At 38.4% G+C, this 20,758-nt stretch overlaps 2 protein-coding genes across 14 annotated transcripts in view; one reads left to right on the forward strand and one right to left on the reverse strand.

Moving 5' to 3' along the window:
- The window catches only part of huwe1 (HECT, UBA and WWE domain containing E3 ubiquitin protein ligase 1), a 45,456-nt gene extending 37,269 nt beyond the window's left edge, over positions 1-8,187 (reverse strand). For 8 of the 11 annotated variants that reach the window (XM_048178317.1, XM_048178320.1, XM_048178316.1 and 5 more), the window contains exons 1-15: positions 8,087-8,187; positions 5,312-5,361; positions 3,934-4,003; positions 3,741-3,839; positions 3,457-3,663; positions 3,204-3,356; positions 2,762-2,824; positions 2,206-2,277; positions 1,999-2,046; positions 1,707-1,875; positions 1,463-1,563; positions 1,131-1,281; positions 909-1,036; positions 677-817; positions 454-559 (exon numbers count right to left, since the gene is read on the reverse strand). In XM_048178317.1, the coding sequence (XP_048034274.1) occupies positions 454-559; positions 677-817; positions 909-1,036; positions 1,131-1,281; positions 1,463-1,563; positions 1,707-1,875; positions 1,999-2,046; positions 2,206-2,277; positions 2,762-2,824; positions 3,204-3,356; positions 3,457-3,663; positions 3,741-3,839; positions 3,934-3,978 (1,483 nt within the window). In that variant the 5' untranslated portion in view covers positions 3,979-4,003; positions 5,312-5,361; positions 8,087-8,187. Of the gene's footprint in view, positions 1-453; positions 560-676; positions 818-908; positions 1,037-1,130; positions 1,282-1,462; positions 1,564-1,706; positions 1,876-1,998; positions 2,047-2,205; positions 2,278-2,761; positions 2,825-3,203; positions 3,357-3,456; positions 3,664-3,740; positions 3,840-3,933; positions 4,004-5,311; positions 5,362-6,426; positions 6,620-6,675; positions 6,871-8,086 lie in introns of those variants that run through there. The other 3 variants (XM_048178323.1, XM_048178313.1, XM_048178314.1) reach the window with 2 other exon arrangements.
- An 899-nt stretch (positions 8,188-9,086) lies between these two features.
- tmem107l (transmembrane protein 107 like) lies at positions 9,087-12,405 on the forward strand. 3 transcript variants are annotated; one of them, XM_048179239.1, is made up of 6 exons: positions 9,087-9,293; positions 9,378-9,494; positions 9,574-9,641; positions 11,233-11,333; positions 11,596-11,692; positions 11,795-12,405. In XM_048179239.1, the coding sequence occupies exons 2-6, from the start codon at positions 9,408-9,410 to the stop codon at positions 11,862-11,864; spliced, it is 423 nt and encodes a 140-aa protein (XP_048035196.1). In that variant the 5' UTR covers positions 9,087-9,293; positions 9,378-9,407; the 3' UTR covers positions 11,865-12,405. The 3 variants fall into 3 exon arrangements, with proteins under 3 accessions (XP_048035196.1, XP_048035195.1, XP_048035197.1); XM_048179238.1 differs by having other exon boundaries at positions 9,105-9,494; XM_048179240.1 differs by having other exon boundaries at positions 9,105-9,494; positions 11,233-11,400; positions 11,795-11,818.
- The last annotated feature ends 8,353 nt before the right edge of the window (positions 12,406-20,758 follow it).

Raw genomic sequence — 20,758 nt, forward strand, 5'->3', positions numbered from 1 at the left:
GGTCAATGAAATATAAAAGATATAAGCTCTCAAAATATTCTAGGAGTACTTTTCCAAAAAAAAAAAAAAAAAAAGGATTTGGAATGAGTTTGGAATGATGACAAAATTTATAAGACTTGGAATACAGTGTGTGTGTCGTATTACATGTGCCTTTACATCCTTTTGGAGCTTGACAGCCTGTGATTACTATAGACTTTTATTCTATGGAGAAAAAAAGCTTGGATATCTGGTAATGTATTCTGGGTTTAACAGAAGAAAATCAGTCAAACAAGTTTATAATGACATAACAGTGAGAAAATCTATAGTATTGAATGTATTACGCCACAAAAATTGGTCATTACAATCCCCCAGTGTGGAGATAAGAGTTTGTGTATACTATACACATTTGAATGAAGATAAACTAAATATAGTGTCACTGCCACATGTAGTAAACATAACAGTGATGGTACTAACTGTCCATATCTGTGTCCATGTCCTCTGTCTCAGTAGCTGTGTTGGGCCTCTGGATCTTTGGTTTGATTACAAAAGGGCACTCTTTCCTGGAGAGGTCAACCTCATGCTGCACAGAGAAACAATGGGGTCACATTCCGTCAACAAAAGGGCAGAGGGCAAAAGGCTGAATAGTCTACGCAGGAACAAGGGGCTGAACGAGCTATGTTGGGGCAGCTTTCAATACCTCCAGTCTGCAGATAAAGATTGAAAGGCCGCCGTGGGACTGAAAAGCAGCCATGTCCAGATTGGTGATGAGATCCACAACTCTCACTGCCCGCGTCACAAAGGTAATCTGGTCCTGCTCATCCCCAAGGAACTTGATCACCTGATGTACAAATAGCATGGATCACAATACACCCTCACATAACAACACCTCATTAAATGCTCCAAAAATGAGGAAGCGGCAAAGCACCAACCTTTAGCAATGCCTCCATCATACCACAAGATACTAAGGCCTCTCCGCCTGCATCATAACTAGCCAGGTGGTAGAGGAAGGAGAAGAGGGCTGTGGCAAATTGGTGGGGGTATGGCTCCATCAACGGGTCTGAAACCCCAAGCAAAAATAAAAAGAGTATGTCACCAAAGAAAAAGGCAAAGAAATCGGCAAAGAAATCAGAGCTAAAAGTCCATCTCCTCACCAATCATGGCCTGTATGCAGTTGCGGACAAGCACAGGCAGAAATCCATGGTAGGAGGCTGTTCCTGTGCAGTCGATAATGTTGGACAGTTTGGGGGTGCGCTCCAGGTGGACTATGGATGTCAACGTGCGCAAGGAGGCGGCCTTAATGTCCTGCAACAATAATTTTTTTGAGGGTTCATCAATAAAATAAAACCATCTTTTATGTTTGTTCGTTTTTGGAAACAACATTTTCATGGATTACTTTTTACGGGAAGAGCAATACTGGCAATTATAAAACAAGTATATATACACCGTATAGTGCTAGAAGTGAAGATTAATAATTGCAACCCACCACCAGCTGTTTGTCTGTGATCTGAAGTACATCCACTAGCTCCTCTATAAGCCCATTGTAGAGTATGCTATTGGCTGACTCCTGGAGGGCGTTGGAGTATACTGCATGAGGAAAAAAAAAAAAAAAAAAAAAAAAAAAATTAACCATACATATGATCAACCTCCCCAGACAGAAAGCCTAAACCTAATTTTCATGAAAATAAATACCTGTACTTATTTTGGTCAGTACCAGAGGGGTCACTTACCAAGTATAGAGATGGCATGCAGCCTGGCTTGGACAGCCTGCAGTCTCCTCTTGTGGTTGGAGAAGCCGTGAGCCAGGCGAATGTGTGTGAAAAGCAATATTTGTTTGTCTTTAGGGATGTTGTACATAGCCGTCAGAGACTCCATGATCTCTGAAGGGCTCTCGGAAATCTGAGGGCACACCGGGGAAAAGCAGAAATTAAATTCAAGCGTAATCAATAGCTATTAAAGGTCTATACACTTCCATTAACTGTTCCACAAGGATGGCAAATGAAAATAACAAAAGGAACTCACCTTATCAAGTTGTTCGATATGAATGTAGTGTAGCGTATTACTGCTCGACTGTTAAGAGGGGAAAAAGATACAAAGGTTAAAAAGGTTCAACACAAAACGGCAAAACAGGACAAAAAGAAATGAATTGTTTTCCCTAACAAAAAGGAAACAAAAAAACATTGTTGAATGAGAATAGCAAAATAAAGGGAATCATGACTCCATGCATACCTTTTTCTCCACTTTGACCTCAGGTTCTGCATAAAACTCAAAGTGCAATGTGGTGGCACTCGGTGGATATTTCTGGAGAAAAAAAGATACATCAGAAAGAAAGAAAAACAAATTGCAAGACTAAAGGCACGTACACACAGATCGATAGCTATAAAGATAACTAAATTAGCATCAACAGCAGCGGACGGCGCCATTCTGTTTATTGTAAGTGCGTACTGTAGTTGTGTCGTCTGCCACTTTAAATGCTTGAGGTCTTTAGAGCAGGATGGATTCTGTGAATGGGCCTTAAGTTAGTTAAGTTTGCAGGGCATAAAAAAAAATGTACATGGTCAGGGTGACGTAGGATTTAGTAACAACACTATACTGGTAAAGGTTTTGTCAACTGGCCCTAAACGTTCTCACCCTAGCTCTGGGTCACTGGGCCATCCTTATTACTTAGCCATAACTTAATATCAATAGTGCGCACACACACCTCAAATCGCTACAACTAAAGTGTGGGGTTTTTTCTCTTTTCACAATGACATAGCAAAACATGTAATAGAGCATAATAGCATACCGACATCGCCAGATCTCTGCAACACTCTGCAAGACCAAAGCCATTCTCTTTACCACCCCAGCTCTACGACAGAGGAAATAAAAGTGTTAGGAAAAGGTGTAGGATGAAAGAAAACAAGAATCAACCTTCAAATGTCAGTGAACAAACCATGAAAGCATCTGGTCTGTACAGAAGCAGGTCAGCATGTTGCTTTAGTTAGAACCGATACAAAACAAATGAACTCATTTCAACAAGGATTCAACATTTCACACTGGAATCAGACACAATTCATGGAATGAACTTTTAAAAATGACATGTTTTTAAAACTACTGAACATGCTGCTGCTGCAAATTTCAAAGGCTTTTGATTTGCAGCGGTTTCCTGGCATTTCAATATCCTTGACTTGAGTGATCAAAACTGAGAAGAAAAAAAAAGACTAAGACTAAAAGTAGAGCTTTCATACCTCTGCCAGATGTTGCAGACGGGCAAGCAGTGGGCTCCTCTTGTCTGAGCCCAGTCTGGTAATGTAGTTGGAACGTTTGCTGAACACATACAGGAGATTCAGCACAGACAGAACCACCTGCATGTCACATGATGCTAGAAGGGTGGTCAAGTGCTACAGGCACAAAAAGAAAAAAGCAAACCCTTAAAATCAACTCGCGATGAACCAGTTAAGGCTAAAAGAAGCAGGTTTTGTTGGTCAAAGGTTGTGGTACCTCTATAGAGCTGTACAGGTGTCTTGAAAAACTGTATTCAATTAACAACGCGGTGAAGTTGAGCACAGCCAGCAATAAGGCTTTTAGCTGCCCATTCTCTGGCCGGTCGCACACCAACAACCACGACATGTTCTCCACTGTCTGCCCTGCATCACAGAGGATGCCATCGAAACGGTCCAGCAGGTCCACCCAATGATACAACTCACACTGAAGAGAAACAGGTCGTCATTAGACATCTGAACATGCATATTAAACACTAAGATGGTACATGTTCGAGTGTATACCTTGCCAATATTCCAGGTCTTGATTTGCTGCAGTTCCAGCAACAGCTGTTCATCACTGCATCCTTTCAGCTTCTCTATGAGAGTCCTGCAGTCGGCAGGCTGGAGGAGGAGTGCAAGAACATGTAAACAATGAGGAAACGCGCACACACACAACCTCAAATACTTCAAATGCACAGAAATTCTGCATACTGACCGCTTCAGTGGGGGTTTTCTTCAATTTACTTCTGTCAACCTTCATGGTCACTAATTTCTAGACTCGGTTCCTACAAAAAGCACATCAAATCATGAGGGAAGAGTAATAAAAAGCTCAGTCAAATGAACAGTGAACACTGCCACAGTATCAAAGATGGAAAAAAAAAAGACCATAAGGCCTTTCCCTCTTGAATTAGTTAACCCTGGGTCATTCTAAACCCTGGATAAATGGAATCTTGGGTATTACTTCAGGTTACACATCACAAACTTTACCTGGGGTTAAAAATTAATACTGGGTATACATAAACTGCTGTTTCACACTGTACATTCCTAAACCCTGGAATATTGTCATTATTTGCATATTTGCAGTGTTAGTGATTGGATGAAAGCAGCACATGGCCGGTTTACATAAAGCCTCTAGCAATGTGTATAATCATATATCAAAGTCCCTTTAAGGCAAGTCATTTCTCTCTGCGCCCATCTTTGCAACGCCTCTCTGGCAGCTATTTCAGTCATGCAAGTACAGCTCCTATCTCTTTGAATGGGGAAACATCAAATTCTCCAAAGCTGTTCACCAAGCTTACGAATGAAATCTGACAACAACTGTCTCATAAATGTTATTTCTTATGGTCAAATAGCGTTAAAAAAGAAGCGTATTTTTCAGGCTAGACCAGCCAATGCGCATATGAAGTCCTAAGAACAATGTATCAGTAGCAACCGGAGCTTCTAAGGGCAGCTGCAGTGACGCGATGACTTTACCAATTAGCAATTGGCTCTTTTATTTAAAAGGCAGGACTATTTCGACATATTACGCATTCATATGCCATATGAGCGCACTGTCTTTGCATATCTAAAGTCTTTGCATGATATATTGCCGAATGTACCATCAAGTTTTTCCTGAATGGACTTTTCGGACTATAAATGTAAAAATAATGCAGTCTTTACTTCAATTGACGCATTTTCTGTCAAACTTTTTTCCCTTACAAACTAGTTTAACACGCAGTGTTTCTGTGACTGTATAAAGGATGTGAATACGAGGCACGCAATTGGGTGTCTGTTGCCTAGCTTCTAACATTCTAACACTGCATCATTCCACACTGTACAAGTTTAGCTGCGTAATGTGGGGTTAACGCCACAAAACTGGATAAGTGTGAAATGTTTCTTTACCTGAGGATTAAAAATTGGTTTATAATGATAACTCAGGGTTAAGCACAGTGTGAAAAGCCCTTATGAGGTGCATTTGAGTCATACAAGAACAATTACATATTCATAGATAATCAGATCCAAATGTAGGCTTTAAGAGCCAAAATGTCAATGTAAATATTCATCCAAATTATGTAGATTAACCCTTCAAATTCAGAAAATGTAAAAGAACTCACGGTATATGATTTGGCAATTCCAACTTAACGGCATTTTTCATGTGCAAAACCTAAAGTAAAAACAGAAAGATGAATGTGAAACACTCCCCAAGAATGAGCATAAGAATGTTTGTGATCTTGCGGCCAAACCCTCTACACTACAGCTTGAGAGGTCATTTAAAGTATATCAAAAAATAGTTATTCTAAATGGTCAAAAACAATCCTATACTAATTAGCTGTAGAATAAAAACTAAATCAGGGCTGGCAGAAAGTTAACAAAAGTCTGAGAGCAAGCCAAGGGAAAAGCAACCCACATTGGTTCAGATATAGGGCATAGATTCTGGGCACAGACAAACTCTAGCATCTTACATGCACATCCTTAATGAATTTAACCAATTCATTTGCTCCTTCTGAAACAAAAGGCGTTTTTAGAAACTTGTGCACTCCTACTGACAAACAAAACTGATTTAGGACCTTGAACCCGGTCAAAGTGAAGCACTGGCCTGTGATCAAGGAATCTCACATGGAAAAATAAGCCAAAACATTACACAAAATTTCACCTAGCTATTCCATTTAAACGTAAATGTAATAACTAAAGAAACACACTAATATAGCTCTTGTCAGAGAACCAAACGGTGTTGTAGTCGTGGGAGCAACACAGCAGCTAGTTACCGAATACCTAAAATTACAATGACATTACTAACCGGAGCACATAAACGAAAGTACAACACCATAAACAAATAAACTGTAAGAACAAGTGAAAGTAACACAGCCACGGTGGAAATAAATCAATATCTCGACATATTATTTCATTAACTATTTCTAACGAAAACAAGCCAGCAAACGGAGATCAATTTGAGGAAAAAGGCAGCTAACATGCTAACAAGCTACCTCAGTCAGCAAGCTAAGTTTTGCGGATAAACGTGGTCACGTCATTCTTATTTAATGGCGCAGATAAACACGAACATCGCCAAATTAATCAATAAACTAACAAAAATCACCGTACGCGAACTGTAAGGAAATTTGACCGTTAGCCGCTCGCGCGACATCTTTGATTCGGAGCTCGCGAGCTAGAGCTCTAAGCAGCACATAATTCCCCTCAACATGTCAACACAAACCCGCAATATTCAACTCACTCTTAAAATCGTTACCAAAGCCCAGCTTTTCCAACAAACATTCGTCAAACCCTTAATATAAGGCTCGGCTGAGGCAGAATACGTCAGGAGCGAAGCTACACAGGTCCATATTTTCCCTCCGGGCTGCACACATGCTCTGGTCTACTCTAGAGCCCGGCTCAGCCTGGCCTGCTCCGGCAAACCCGCTCACTCTCCTCAGATCTCTAGCTCACAAAAACAGCGTCTGACACAGCGCTTCCACAGCCTTACCGTAGCGTATATTATCACACATTTTCAGCAAGCGCTCCGTCACGATGAACTGTAGCTGGAGAAGCGCGCGCGGTGCTGGCGGATGAGATGCTCGTGCATGCGTTGGTTTGGTGGTTAGCTGAGAAACGCAGAATATCTCGCTGAATCATTCCCTACTCGGGCCTACCATAACACTGACTTCCAGTGGACGGCTCAATTTCTCACTTTTTACTGCTGCACTTGTGCGTAGCTGCATTTGGGGCGAACGTAGCGTGTCACACATTATATTAAAGTCTACTTTATCAAGTTAAAAATACATTTGTCTGAAATAATATTTAGGAGCAGAAGGTTTAAGTTAAGATATGATGAATATGATTTTTCAGCCTAAAAGAAAAGTTTATGCATTTTGCAATCAATCAAACAGTCTGGATATATTTTTGTTAATACACTACATAAAAAAAAAATGTCCAGATATTAGATCTTACTAATTATACTTTTATATTATACCTAACTAGATATGAATTACACCAATAGTATGATATGATTATAATTAGATTTTAATCATTTTCTCACTCACTGAACACAGCTGCCATACTTTGTTTACTGTAGTTTGGCATTAACGTGTTTCATTTCTTCATTCCAGTCAGTTTAGATAATCATAAAACAAAACCGATAGGATGATGTATGGTGATATATTTATTTATTTTTTGGGGGGGTGGAGTCAACATCAGTCAGGGTCAGTTTGGTTATACTGACCCATATTATCCATCAGCAGTAATCTCTGTAGTAGATCATATATTACAGATGTTTGGGGGATATAAACTGAATTCTTCTGATGGGAAATTGTATATTTTAATAACACAAGACCGAAAATGGAAAATGTAACCCAGGTAAAACGAATTTAGGTGTCAAGACTGTTTCTGAACTTGACGACTCAGCACATTTACGCATCCATGTACAGAGGACACGATGTTTTGAAGCCGTGAAGCATAAATCCTACAAAAAATTAAAATTGTACATCTCATTTATCACATTAGCACATGCTATCACATACGCATGCTCTTTTCATCGTGATTCACTGATAGAATCATATATGACACTACCCGCCAATTGCCCATCACTTACACTCATGCACGATTATTATATTTAATTTTAGAGATTCTGCCTACAGAGTGTAAATAGATTTCAGTCTATCTATGCGCGCGCATATCGCGCGAGCATTCAACACACCACAATGCTCGTCTGTCGGACCGCAAATTAAAAATGGCGGTTTATATTAGCTATGTGTCCGGTCTTTGCATCCAAAACACTCATTTTAATGATAGTATACAAGTACAATTTGTAAGCAAACCCGTCTGTTACTCTTAACGTTCATGTAGAGTCAGCCACAGACGTCTCCATCAAACAGACAAAGAATAATTTTAGATCTTACCTCGATTGCGCCTCAACATAACTTCTCCATCTTACAGCAGCGAGTGGGGATGTAAATCTCGCGATATTTCAGTTAGCTTCCTGTGCTCCAATAGTAAGCTGCTGTAGATACGCAGACCAACCCCTTCAGTGATCTGCTCCTATACAGAACGATGCAAAATATGATCAGTTTTCAGTATAATTAATATGTCTGTATAATAATCCATTTTTGGTCGTACACGGCTCCCTTTGTGCATCTCTTGAAACTTCGTGTACCCAAAAAGCACTGTCAAAGAAGGAAAACAGATGCAACAAAAAAAAATACAATAATGCAAGTGATTAAATTGGCATTAAGACGTGTTTGCCTATTCAAGATTGCCATTTCTACACCCTCAAGCCCAAATGGCAAAAGGATTTGCCACCATAATCTAAAAATCTTCATAAACTGCCTTGCATTTAGAGCTAGGCCTATAATTCTCGATTTTTATGAGTCTCCATTGTCAAAGTTAATATTTGGATCCCAAAAGATATAACAGTGAATGCATTCTATCTTGTATTTCTGCAAAAATGATAACAAACACATTGTTTTCAGATGTTTTATTAGGCCTACCAGAAACTAGGGCTGTAAATATATAACGAATCACGATTAATTTCAAGAATTTTCCATTGCCACCAATTTACTGACAGTTGTTGAGAGGACACATTTTAATTGTTTACTTTGCCATAATTTTATGTTGTAGTGAAAAAGATCTCATCAGTTGTGTGTATATATATATATATATATATATATATATATATATATATATATATATATGCCTATATAATATTCCAGATTTTTCTAAAGGTTATAAATGACCCCTATTCAAATTTACATATGAATTTCTGAATGATCTAAATGTAATTAATTTTAAATAATTTTAAGACATTTTGTGTCCCCTTTACTAAGTTTACTAACTGCCCCAGTTAGTCAGAGAGCGACTCCTGCCAAAAGGTGGCAGCATAAATCTGTTTTTGGTTCATAACCGATTCGCCAAACAGAAGAAGAGTGTTGTCGTAGCAACCTGAAGCTTATTCGAAGTAGAGCTGTCCACAGCTTTTGTAAGTCAGTAAAACAGACGCCTTGAAGCGAAGCGTTATATTCAGGCTCTACTTTGTCATCTGATGGAAACAAATGTATTTTTGGCTCACCAATTGAACTATCGTAGCAGGTTTTAACACGTTAGACACTGGTACGTATATCCGCGGTTAGAAGTCACACGTTTTGTGTAAACCTTTAATTTACGAGACGAACAAGCCTTTAATGCTGTGCTCAGTTTCACAGCTTGATCTCACATTCTGTCTAAATGTCGGTGGTGAGCACTCTGGTTCCAGCCCGCTTCCTGACTCTCATCGCGCACCTTGTAATAGTCATTATCATATTCTGGTCGCGGGTAAGAACTTCTCGTGTGTTTAATCATTATTGTATCACAGTATATCATTGCATTCAGGTCTGTAATTAACATCCCACAGGAGAACAGTGTCAGAGCTTGCCTACCACTAGACTACACGAATGAAGAATACAGGTTAGAGGACACACGGTAAGAACAACTGTCTCTGTTATGTATTGCTTCATAGTATGTGGGCCAATGACAGATGATTATGATGAGTAAAAATGTAGAAATCTAGTTTAATATATTTTTTAAAATTGCTTTTACTTTTTTAAAAGATATAATAAATCATTATGCCATGCAGACATTTCTTTTTTTTTTTTCAATAATTTCAGCCTTTTAGTAAGACTTAAATATAAACACTACCGTTCAAAGTTTTTGAAAGAAGTCTCTTATGCTCACCAAGCCTGCATTTATTTGATCAAAAATACAGTGAAACAGTAATATTGTTGAATAGTATTACAATTTGAACAATTCAGCATCATTACTCCAGTCTTCAGTGTCACATGATCCTTCAGAAATCATTCTAAGATTCTGATTTGATGCTCAGGAAACATTTCTTATTATTGTCAATATTGAAAACAATTGTACTGCTTAATATTTTTGAGGAGACCTTGATACTTTTTTTTCAGAATATAAACTTCAAAAGAACAGCTTTTATTTGAAATATATATATTTTTTGTAACACAGAATACAGATCAGGCATAACATTGTGATATATATATATATATATATATATATATATATATATATATATATAGTTATATACAGTGTACTTTTGAATGGTAATCTATCAAAAGTGGTCCAAGGAAGGAACAGTGGTGAACCGGCGAAAGGGTCATGGGCGGCCAAGGTTCATTGATGCACGTAGGGAGTGAAGGCTGGCCCGTGTGGTCCAATCCAACAGACGAGCTACTGTAGCTCAAATTGCTCAAGAAGTTAATGCTGGTTCTGATAGAAAGGTGTCAGAATACACAGTACATCGCAGTTTGTTGTGTATGGGGCTGCATAGCAGCAGACCAGTCAGGGTGCCCATGCTGACCCCGTCCACCATCAAAAGCGCCAACAGTGGGCACGAGAGCATCAGAACTGGACCACGGAGCAATGGAAGAAGGTGGCCTGGTATTTTACATCATGTGGATGGCAGTGTGATGCTTTGGGCAATGTTCTGCTGGGAAAGCTTGGGTCCTGCCATCCATGTGGATGTTACTTTGACACATACCACCTACCTAAGCATTGTTGTAGACCATGTACACCCTTTGATGGAAACAGTATTCCCTGGTGGCTGTGGCCTCTTTCAGCTGGATAATGTGCCCTGACACAAAGCAAAAATGGATCAGGAATGGTTTGAGGAGCACAAAGAGTTTGAGGTGTTGACTTGGCCTCCAAATTCTCCAGATCTCAATCCAATCGAGCATCTGTGGGATGTGCTGAACAAACAAGTCCAATCCATGGAGGCCCCACCTTGCAACTTACATGACTTAAAGGATCTGCTGCTGACATCTTGGTGCCAGATACCACAGCACACCTTCAGGGGTCTAGTGGAGTCCATGTGTCGACGGGGCTGTTTTGGCAGCAAAAGTGGGACCAACACAATATTAGGAAGATGGTCATAATGTTCTGCCTGATCTGTGTATATATATCTCCAGACAAACAATGACCATCATGTTATTTACTTCATAATATTTATGCATAATATATATGCTCATTAATCTTCCTAATCATTTATTTTGGAGAGCAGGCTTGTGGTGGCATTATCCGTGACCCTGGGCCTGTTTGCCATCGAGCTGGTTGGGTTCCTCTGTGGAGTCTCTATGTTCAACAACAATCAAGCTCTTCTGTGTATCCTTACCAGTAGCACATCATCACCACAGGCTCAACAAGTAGATGTTATGAAAGAGCAAAGCAGGTTTAGTTGTCCTCTTGAGATGGATATCTTTACTTTTATTATCCTAGAGCAGTCCAAAAACTAATGCAGATCTTCATGTTTGATCATGCCACTGGTAGAATGACATTTGTAGTGACAGCAATTAGTAAGTTTTGGTTGTAAATGATATGGCTATCATAATACTGGTACAGATTTTATTTAACTTTCACTATGCAGCTATTGGATGTCATGCCAGTGGCTCTGTGGCTTTGGCCTTCTTCTTGTTTGAGCAATGGGCCTGCACCATCTACTGGTGGATCTTTGGATTCTGTAGGTCAGTCGGTATATAATTAACAGTCAATGCATAACTATGAATGGGCTTAATAATTTTCTTTGAAAACATTTTGTAATCATGTTTTTTTTTTCTATATTTCAGTGTGATTCCAGCACTATATGAGATGATCCTCTTTGTTGTAGTGTTTGGATTTAAGAGGAAGCCTCTTTGAGAGTCTCTGCCCTCTTGGTTCAGGCGAGTCAGATATTGTCCTTCCATCACCGATGTACCAGAATCACCTGAATTCAGAATAACATTCACTGGCCCAATAAACCTAAAGTTTCTAAATAAGTACTTAAAAAAAAAAAAAAAGAAATTATAATATTTTGTACCCTTTGTAGCGGCAGCCAGTACCCGCTAAGTAGTGGGAATACATCCATGATGCGTTTCGATGCAAAAGGTTTTTAATTACAATGTAGAAATGAACAGCAACATGTTGAATGAAGACAGTAAGATAGAAAACAAAAATAAACCAAATAAAATGAAATAAACAAAATTAAACTAAACGGTCAACAGAAAGTGAGAGTCCCAGCTACTCACCCCCTTCCTCCATGATATCCACATGCAAACTAACAGGTAATATGCACCTATACAAAATGACGTAACAAACTGGAAGTGACAATTTCAAAATAAAAGACATCAAACCGTATCTGGCACCTACACCCTTTGTGATGAATTAAAGCATTTTGTATTTTGATACAACTGATGACAAATTGGTTCTGTTCATGCTTCACATTTTTGAGTAGATCACACGTTTACTCATAAAACCTGTTAATTATAAGCACAAGAAATATGAATTATACTATATAATCCTAAATGCATTTCCCAAATTCATAGAAGTTCATGCATAAATTAAAATTTTGTCATCATTTATTTAACCTCATGTTATTCTAAACCTGACATTTCAGCTGAAATTGGAAGGTGTTAAACTCCTGGAGATTGAGAGTGAGAATAAGCCAACCATCTGCTTGAGTCACAAGATACATGTACGCTGTAACTTTAACAAGTTAGCGTTTTTATTTTAAGCATAATTGCCAGACAGTCTATATTTGCTGCACAACTTATTTTAGTTTTAAAATAATCATTTTAAATCAAGTTAAAACCTATGAAAAAAGCTGCAGTAAGAAGAAAAAAGTTCACCACAGAGCATTTAATGTGAACCCATGTGAAGCACATTATGTATTCCATCGACTTACAAGGGTAGATTTATATTTATGTTCTTAGCAAACATCAAGGTGTTTGTTGATGTGCTGTAGAACTGTTGAGAGAAGTTAGTCCTTCACAGGAGTGATGAGTCCGTGAGCCTGCGAGGTACATGGTGAACTGAGCATAGCTGACTTCAGCTGGACTGCACACACTCTTTCATTAGGATGGATGAAAACACACAAATAAACATTGACAGTGACTAGAATAACACAACAAATCCACACTATCCAAAGAAACAGCAAACTCTTTAGTTTTAGCTCAATACTCATTGCTACGTACAGCATTGCAGTTAGCCAGCCATTTACAAACTGGCAAAACATTTTGATATTATTTGTTTTACTGAAGAAGAAAAAAGATCTTATTCCTTGTGTCATTTTTTATTTACATACATCTATATAGGGTCACCGTGACTTTGCCAAGTAAGACATGTTCCTGGATCAACATATTTTGTCCATTCCAATCTGAAAATTTAGTCTTAACCCTATTCCTACCCCTAAACCTAACCCTACCCATAACTTATCCCTAAAATCAGAGGGGAAAGATAGGTGAATAACATTGATGTAGAAGCACCTAACCCTGGTTGCAAGCTTAAACTTGACATAAATGGTAAACTTGTCCCTCAAATCTGATTGGTTGATTGGAATGTTGTTCCAGGATCAACAAAGATGTTGATCCAGGAACATGTCTTACTTGGCAAAATCACGGTGACCATATAGGTCGATATATATCTATATAGATAGGTCCCTATACACCCATTAATGCAAACACCTAATCAGCCAATCACATGGCAGCAACTAGACAAACTAGACTAGACGGTTAAGACGAACTGCTGAAGTTCAAACTGAGCATCAGAATGGGAAACAAGGTCATTTAAGTGAGATTTAACGTGGCATGGTTGTTGGTGCCAGGCGGGCTGCGTATTTCAGAAACTGGGATCTGGGATTTTCATGCACAGCCATCTTTTGAGTTTACGTAGAATTGTCTAAAAATAAGAAAAAAAAATTGAGCAGCAGTTCTGTGTAAAAATAAAAAAATAAGAAAATGCCTTGCTGATGCCAGAGGTCACAGGAGAATGGCCAGACTGGTTCGAATTGATAGAAAGGCAACAATAACTCAAATAACCACTTGTTACAACCGAGGTATGAAGAAGAGAATCTCTGAAAATACAACCTTGATCCTTGAAGCAGATGGGCTACAGCAGCCGAAGACCACACTTAGCACACTTTTGGCCCCTTAGTACCAACTGAGCATCGTTTAAACTCCACAGCCTACCTGAGTATTGTCACTGCCCATGTCCATCCTTTTATGACCACAGTGGACCCATCTTTTGATGTCTACTTCCAGAAGGATAACGCACCATGTCACAAAGCTCAAATAATCTCAAACTGGTTTCCTGAACATGACAGTGAATTCATTATACTCAAATGGCCTCCAGTCACCAGATCTCAATCCAATAGACTCGAGCAGCTTTGGAATGTGGTGGAACAGGAGATTCGCATCATGGATGTGCAGCTGACAAATCTGCAGCAACTGATTTTCATTTTAATGAGCAATTTTAAATGTATTTAATTAAATACATTTTTATTGAAAAAATAATACTATTAAAGTACACTTTATTTCAAATTAAATTAAAGGTCCCGTTATTCGTGATCCCATGTTTCAAACTTTAGTTAGTGTGTAATGTTGTTTGTTAGAGTATAAATAAAATCTGTAAAATTTTAAAGCTCAAAGTTCAATGCCAAGCGAGATATTTTATTTAACAGAAGTCGCCTACATCGAACGGCCAGTTTGGACTACATCCCTCTACTTCCTTCTTTAATGACGTCACTAAAACAGTTTTTTGACTAACCTCCGCCCACAGGGATGCACAAGAGTTGCGTTTGTAGAGTGTGTTTGTCGCCATGTCGTCGAAACGCTGTTATTTTCATCCCACAGTCCAATCACCGGGTCTGATTCCGGCTCAAATTGATAGGGTAAAATTAAAGACATGTTTACAATAACACTGAGCGCGTGCATCTCCACGTTATGGTAAGAGGCGTGACTTTTCCGGGCACGGTGCGCTCAGAGCTGTCGAATCACAACACAGGAACCGCTGGCACAATCAGAACTCGTTACGTATTTCTGAAGGAGGGACTTCATAGAACAAGGAAGTCATCAGCCCGTTTTTATGACAGTGGAAACAGCGGTATACAGATAAGTAAATTATGTGAAAAATACTGTGTTTTTTTTACACGCGAAACATGAACACATGTTATATTGCACACTATAAACACAATCAAGGCTTCAAAAAACCACGAAAAACGGGACCTTTAAGACACTTCATTAAATTAAAGCTGCAGTCCATAGGTTTTGCCTTTTTGTCGCCATCTCTGTTTGAAACCTGCAATTGCAGTTATTTGCGTAATTATCTTCTTTACGTGGGTTGTGCATTGGCATGGCTGAATCTAATGTTTGCTGTCAGTCACCAAAATGACCAAAAAAAGAATTTTCACCGGAAAATGTCATCTGAACAAGTAAGAATCATGTCTGCCACTTTTGTTCTGACCAACTGAGAAAAAAGCATTACAATCGCGCTGCCAATGGTGATTAAATCTAACGATCGCTTAGTTCGGATCACATCAAACTGTGCAAATTATAATTATTGTTATACTTTGTTCTCAAATTGTTAAAGGTGCCATCGAATTGAAAATTGAATTTACCTTGGCATAGTTGAATAACAAGAGTTCAGAACATGGAAATGACATACAGTGAGTCTCAAACTCCATTGTTTCCTCCTTCTTATATAAATCTCATTTGTTTAAAAGACCTCCGAAGAACAGGCGAATCTCAACATAACACTGACTGTTACGTAACAGTCGGGGTGTACGCCCCCAATATTTGCATATGCCAGCCCATGATCGAGGCATTACACAAGGGCAGATAGTATATGGGTCTGGATCTGTGCACAACTGAATCATCAGACTGGGTAAGAAAGCAAGAACAATAGCGAAAAATGGCAGATGGAGCAATAATAACTGACATGATCCATGATTACATGATATTTTTAGTGATATTTGTAAATTGTCATTCTAAATGTTTCGTTAGCATGTTGCTTATGTACTGTTAAATGTGGTTAAAGTTACCATTGTTTCTTACTGTATTCACAGAGACAAGAGTCGTCGCTATTTTCATTTTTAAACACTTACGTCTGTATAATTCATAAACACAACTTCATTCTTTATAAATCTCTCCAACAGTGTAGCATTAGCCGTTAGCCACGGAGCACTATCAAACTCATTCAGAATCAAATGTAAACATCCAAATAAATACCATACTTACGCGATTAGACATGCTGCATGACGAACACTTTGTAAAGATCCATTTTGAGGGTTATATTAGCTGTGTGAACTTTGTTTATGCAATGATAGAGTCGAGAGCTCGGGAGGGGGCTCTACCAGCAGCATCCTCACATGCCATATAGCCTACTAGCTGAGACTCCTTCTTCGTGTAAACAGACATGACGTAATGACACAAAGACCAACTGCTGCATGCTTGAATTTCCCGCGGAAACCCACCACTACCGCTCTTATTATAAAACAATATTACAAGCTTACCATTGTGAATCAGGCTAAGGTAAGAAGATAGCTTTGAACACTGGCTGGTTATGTTCTTGCTCAAAAATTGATTTTGGATAATATTTAACCAAAAAAAGTTACAGACTGCAGATTTAAGGTTGATTAAAGTAATTGGTTAATTTAAGGTTACTGAAAATATGTTTGTTGACATATTTACTTGAAATGGAAGGACTTGCAATTAAACAGTGCTGAGAACTGTCTATGTCTTTAAATTAAATAAACCCCAGCTCTCCCTTTCTGCTCTGGTGGCACCTATTCATGTACCCTGATTTTCTTGGACAAAATCAATACCTCCATTTCCAAGAAACTTCCTTCATATCCTCTAAATAATCCAACCACTCGTCCTAACTTAAATAAACCATAGCAATCAATAAGGCAACTTCAGCCAAGACGCTGCATCGGCCTGTCTTTAATGAGCTCCACTCTCTGTGTGTACACAGCCCTATTTCCTCGGCAGCTCACGCAACTGTCTCCACACATATTATCGGCACGCTTTGCTTCCCATCGTTATTTTCGTCCTTGTCTCTGTTTGCCATGACCCACCTCATCGCCTGACCCTTCTGCTGTCTGTCGCATAGTGAAAGCTCTCTTCACCCTAGGCCAATTAGTGTCAACTAGACACCAACAACATCAGTGACCTCTGGCTAGATAATTAAAACTAAATGGAAGGTGCATCTTGACAAAAAACGCCATTTCCGGTGACTGGGCCGGGACCTTTTGCCTTCTCCTTCAGTGACTATTAAGACTGTGCACACCACTATACGTTTAAAGTGTATTGGTATCACCCTCCAGTTGTATTGCACAAGTACTAGTGATTTAAAGAAAAGAAAATAGAGATGCTTTGTAATATGACAGCTTTAAAAAAACACTGTGATGGTTATTAACTGCAGTTTTGTGGTGGATTTTACAGCAACTCTTTTGTGATGCACTCATACTGGAGTCTCATATAATGCTAAAAGATATAAATAGGGCATTTTATGTAATTGCAGTGAGAACTGTAGCTATTAGAAATAGCAGGATGTAAAATAGGTTTTAAGAGATTTACCATTGTGAACTTTAAATTGAACATGCTTAGTCAATTAGGGGCTTGTCTTTCTGATCTATTCAAGTTACAACACTAAAGTGCTGTTTTTATGTCACTACCAAAGCATGAACAGTAGAGGGCACTAGTATGTATGTTAATGGTATGGCTTCTTAGCATTCTCAGTATCAATTAGCATTTATTTGGTTAGGAGAGATCTGCCTATTTGAACCATTTCTAAATGTTTAATAGTTTTATGTGAAATATCTGTTGACTGTACAATCTGTGACAAAACATTTATTTAAAAAACTGCATAAGCTGCAGTTCATATTATGATACTTGCATATAAAGTTCACCTCCATCATTAGTGACATTAAGCAGATAATTTGTGGCAATCGAGTAGATGAGATAGAGTTGATTTATGGATTGACATATGGATTATACGGTTATATGGATTGTCAGTGACATATCATGGCCATTGTTACACCGTGCAAAGATTCAACGTCCATAATGATGTTGGAATTCACAGTTTAATTGCCATCATAATGCTTTTCATATGGTGTTGTAAACCATTGTTTAGTTGGAGGAGGTTGCTTGGTTAGTATAGTTGACAGAACATTTGTGTGCATAAATATTTTCTTTATTTAAAGAAAAATGTAATTTAAACTCAATCTAAAAACAAATTTTTAGATAATGTTGACATTTTTTATTTATTATTTCGAACTCAAGATCCACTCGCTTCTATAACAGACAGAGCAAAAGCTGCAATTCAAGAGACATCAAGGCAATTTCAAGGAAACTAAAATATGGTGTGCTCAAAATATTAAAGGTGCCCTAGATTCAAAAATTGAATTTACCTTGGCATAGTTAAATAACAAGAGTTCAGTACATGGAAAAGACATACAGTGAGTCTCAAACCCCATTGTTTCCTCCTTCTTATATAAATCTAATTTGTTTAAACGACCTCCGAAGAACAGGCGAATCTCAACATAACACCGACTGTTACGTAACAGTCAGGGTGTACGCCCCAATATTTGCATAATGCCAGCCCATGTTCCCAACATTATGAAAGGGATTACACAAGGGCAGCCAGTTAACGTCTGGAGCTGCACACAGCCGAATCATCAGACTAGGTAAGCAAGAACAACAGCGAAAAATGGCAGATGGAGCAATAATAACTGACATAATCCATGATAGCATGATATTTTTACTGATTTGTAAATTGTCTTTCTAAATGTTTCGTTAGCATGTTGCTAATGTACTGTTAAATGAGGTTAAAGTTACCATCGTTTCTTACTGTATTCACGGAGACAAGAGCCGTCGCTATTTTCGTTTTTTAAACACTTGCAGTCTGTATAATGCATAAACACATCTTCATTCTTTATAAATCTCTCCAACAGTGTAGCATTAGCCGTTAGCCACGGAGGACAGCCTCAAATTCACTCAGAATAAAACTTTAACATCCAAATAAATACTTTACTCACATAATTCGAAGCATGCATGACGAACATCTTGTAAAGATCCATTTGAGGGTTATATTAGCTGTGTGAACTTTGTAAATGCACTGTAATATAGTTGACAGCTCATGTGGCAGGGAAGACGCGATTTAAGGGGGCGGCGCCGAGTGTAAATCAGTGCATTGTTAATGATGCCCCAAAATAGGCAGTTAAAAAAATTAATTAAAAAAAATCTATGGGGTATTTTGAGCTGAAACTTCACAGACACATTCAGGAGACACCTTAGACTTATATTACATCTTGTGAAAAAGCATTCTTGGGCACCTTTAATGTGAGATTATATGCCTTCCTGTAATGGAAGTTTTCTGGAGAAAACTGTTAGAAAAAAAAAATCTAATCATCATCAATAGACCTGAAATGCACCCTAAATTGTATATTGACTATGCTTTTAGTAGACATTTTAATCAACTTACAGTGCAGTTTTGTCTGTGTTCCCTGAATTGAACTGCTATGCTCTATTCACTTAAGTTACAAGTTACCTTTAATGTCTGTTACTTCATGTAGCTACTTTAGTTATGCTAGCAAAATTGAAAGTAGCTGCTCTGCTTGCATATGAAGACCACACAGAGAAGTGCTATCTTCTGTCCCGCTCCCCTCAGCGCCGATGATGTATTATAGGTAGTGTGACTATTCTAATAAACACGGTTGGGGTAATTAAGGCATGGAGAGGCAGCAGACAGTGGTGGTCTAGGGACAACACGAAACGATAAATCACAACTCCTGGTTCCGCCTTCTCGAGCGTGGCCGATCACACTCACCGAGAAAGCAATTCTGCCAACCTGGGTTTGCACATTTGTCTTCATCAGCCTGTGGTTGTTTTGGGGCTGGTCTGAATTTGCTGGTTCCCATGGTAATCAAACAAGCTAGAGATATCAAATGTGTCCATTTTAATGTCAGCCATGGCATAACATTTAGGGCAGGCCTGGAAGCTAACTGCATGTTTTATTATGGAGCCCAGAGTGGACTGGATTAAGCTGTGAATTTAAGGCTGAAGAAAGCAGGCAAACTCTGCTGCAAGTAAGCAATAAGCAAGCATACCTTGAGTTTGTAAAAGGATTTTGTAATGTTGTCAGCTTCTGTATAGACATTTTCAATGTGGAAGTAACTTATTTTTGTAACTGGAAGCGGATGAGACCGGACGTCTCAACACATTCAAGTTACAGTCTGTTGAACAAGGTGTATACAACAATCCACTGAACAAACGTTTTGACAATGTCATTTGAGAATTTTCTATTCATTAACACTAATTTGAGAGGAATACTTTGTTAGATAATATTTCATATTTTTTAAAAGTCTATTTAAAATGTTTAAAGTGCCATTTATCATATTTCATGAAACAGAAAAATTGGAAAAAATAACCAAACATAATACAAAAATATTAAATTCTAGCCCTAAGTTGACCCTTATGAAACATCCAAATGACCCACTCTGCCTGAACTATAATGATAACTGTAACTATAAAGTTGACAATCACTGAAAAAAAATAATAAAAACCTCAAATTGCTAGTAAATTTCACAAACAATTACAAAGAAACGCAAGTAACTCATTAAACTAAATGAGAAATTTTAAACAAAGGATAAGGACTCTTCAGGTCAGGTGTCTGTCTCTTGTCCAAATGCCTTCAGGATGCATCTGATCTGGACAGATGCCATTCAAACACACCTGAGCCCGGCGTGAAAGTGAGGAGAGACAACAAAACAGAGGTGT

This window comes from Megalobrama amblycephala, linkage group LG24 (assembly GCF_018812025.1).
Source record: "Megalobrama amblycephala isolate DHTTF-2021 linkage group LG24, ASM1881202v1, whole genome shotgun sequence".
Lineage (NCBI taxonomy): Eukaryota > Metazoa > Chordata > Actinopteri > Cypriniformes > Xenocyprididae > Megalobrama > Megalobrama amblycephala.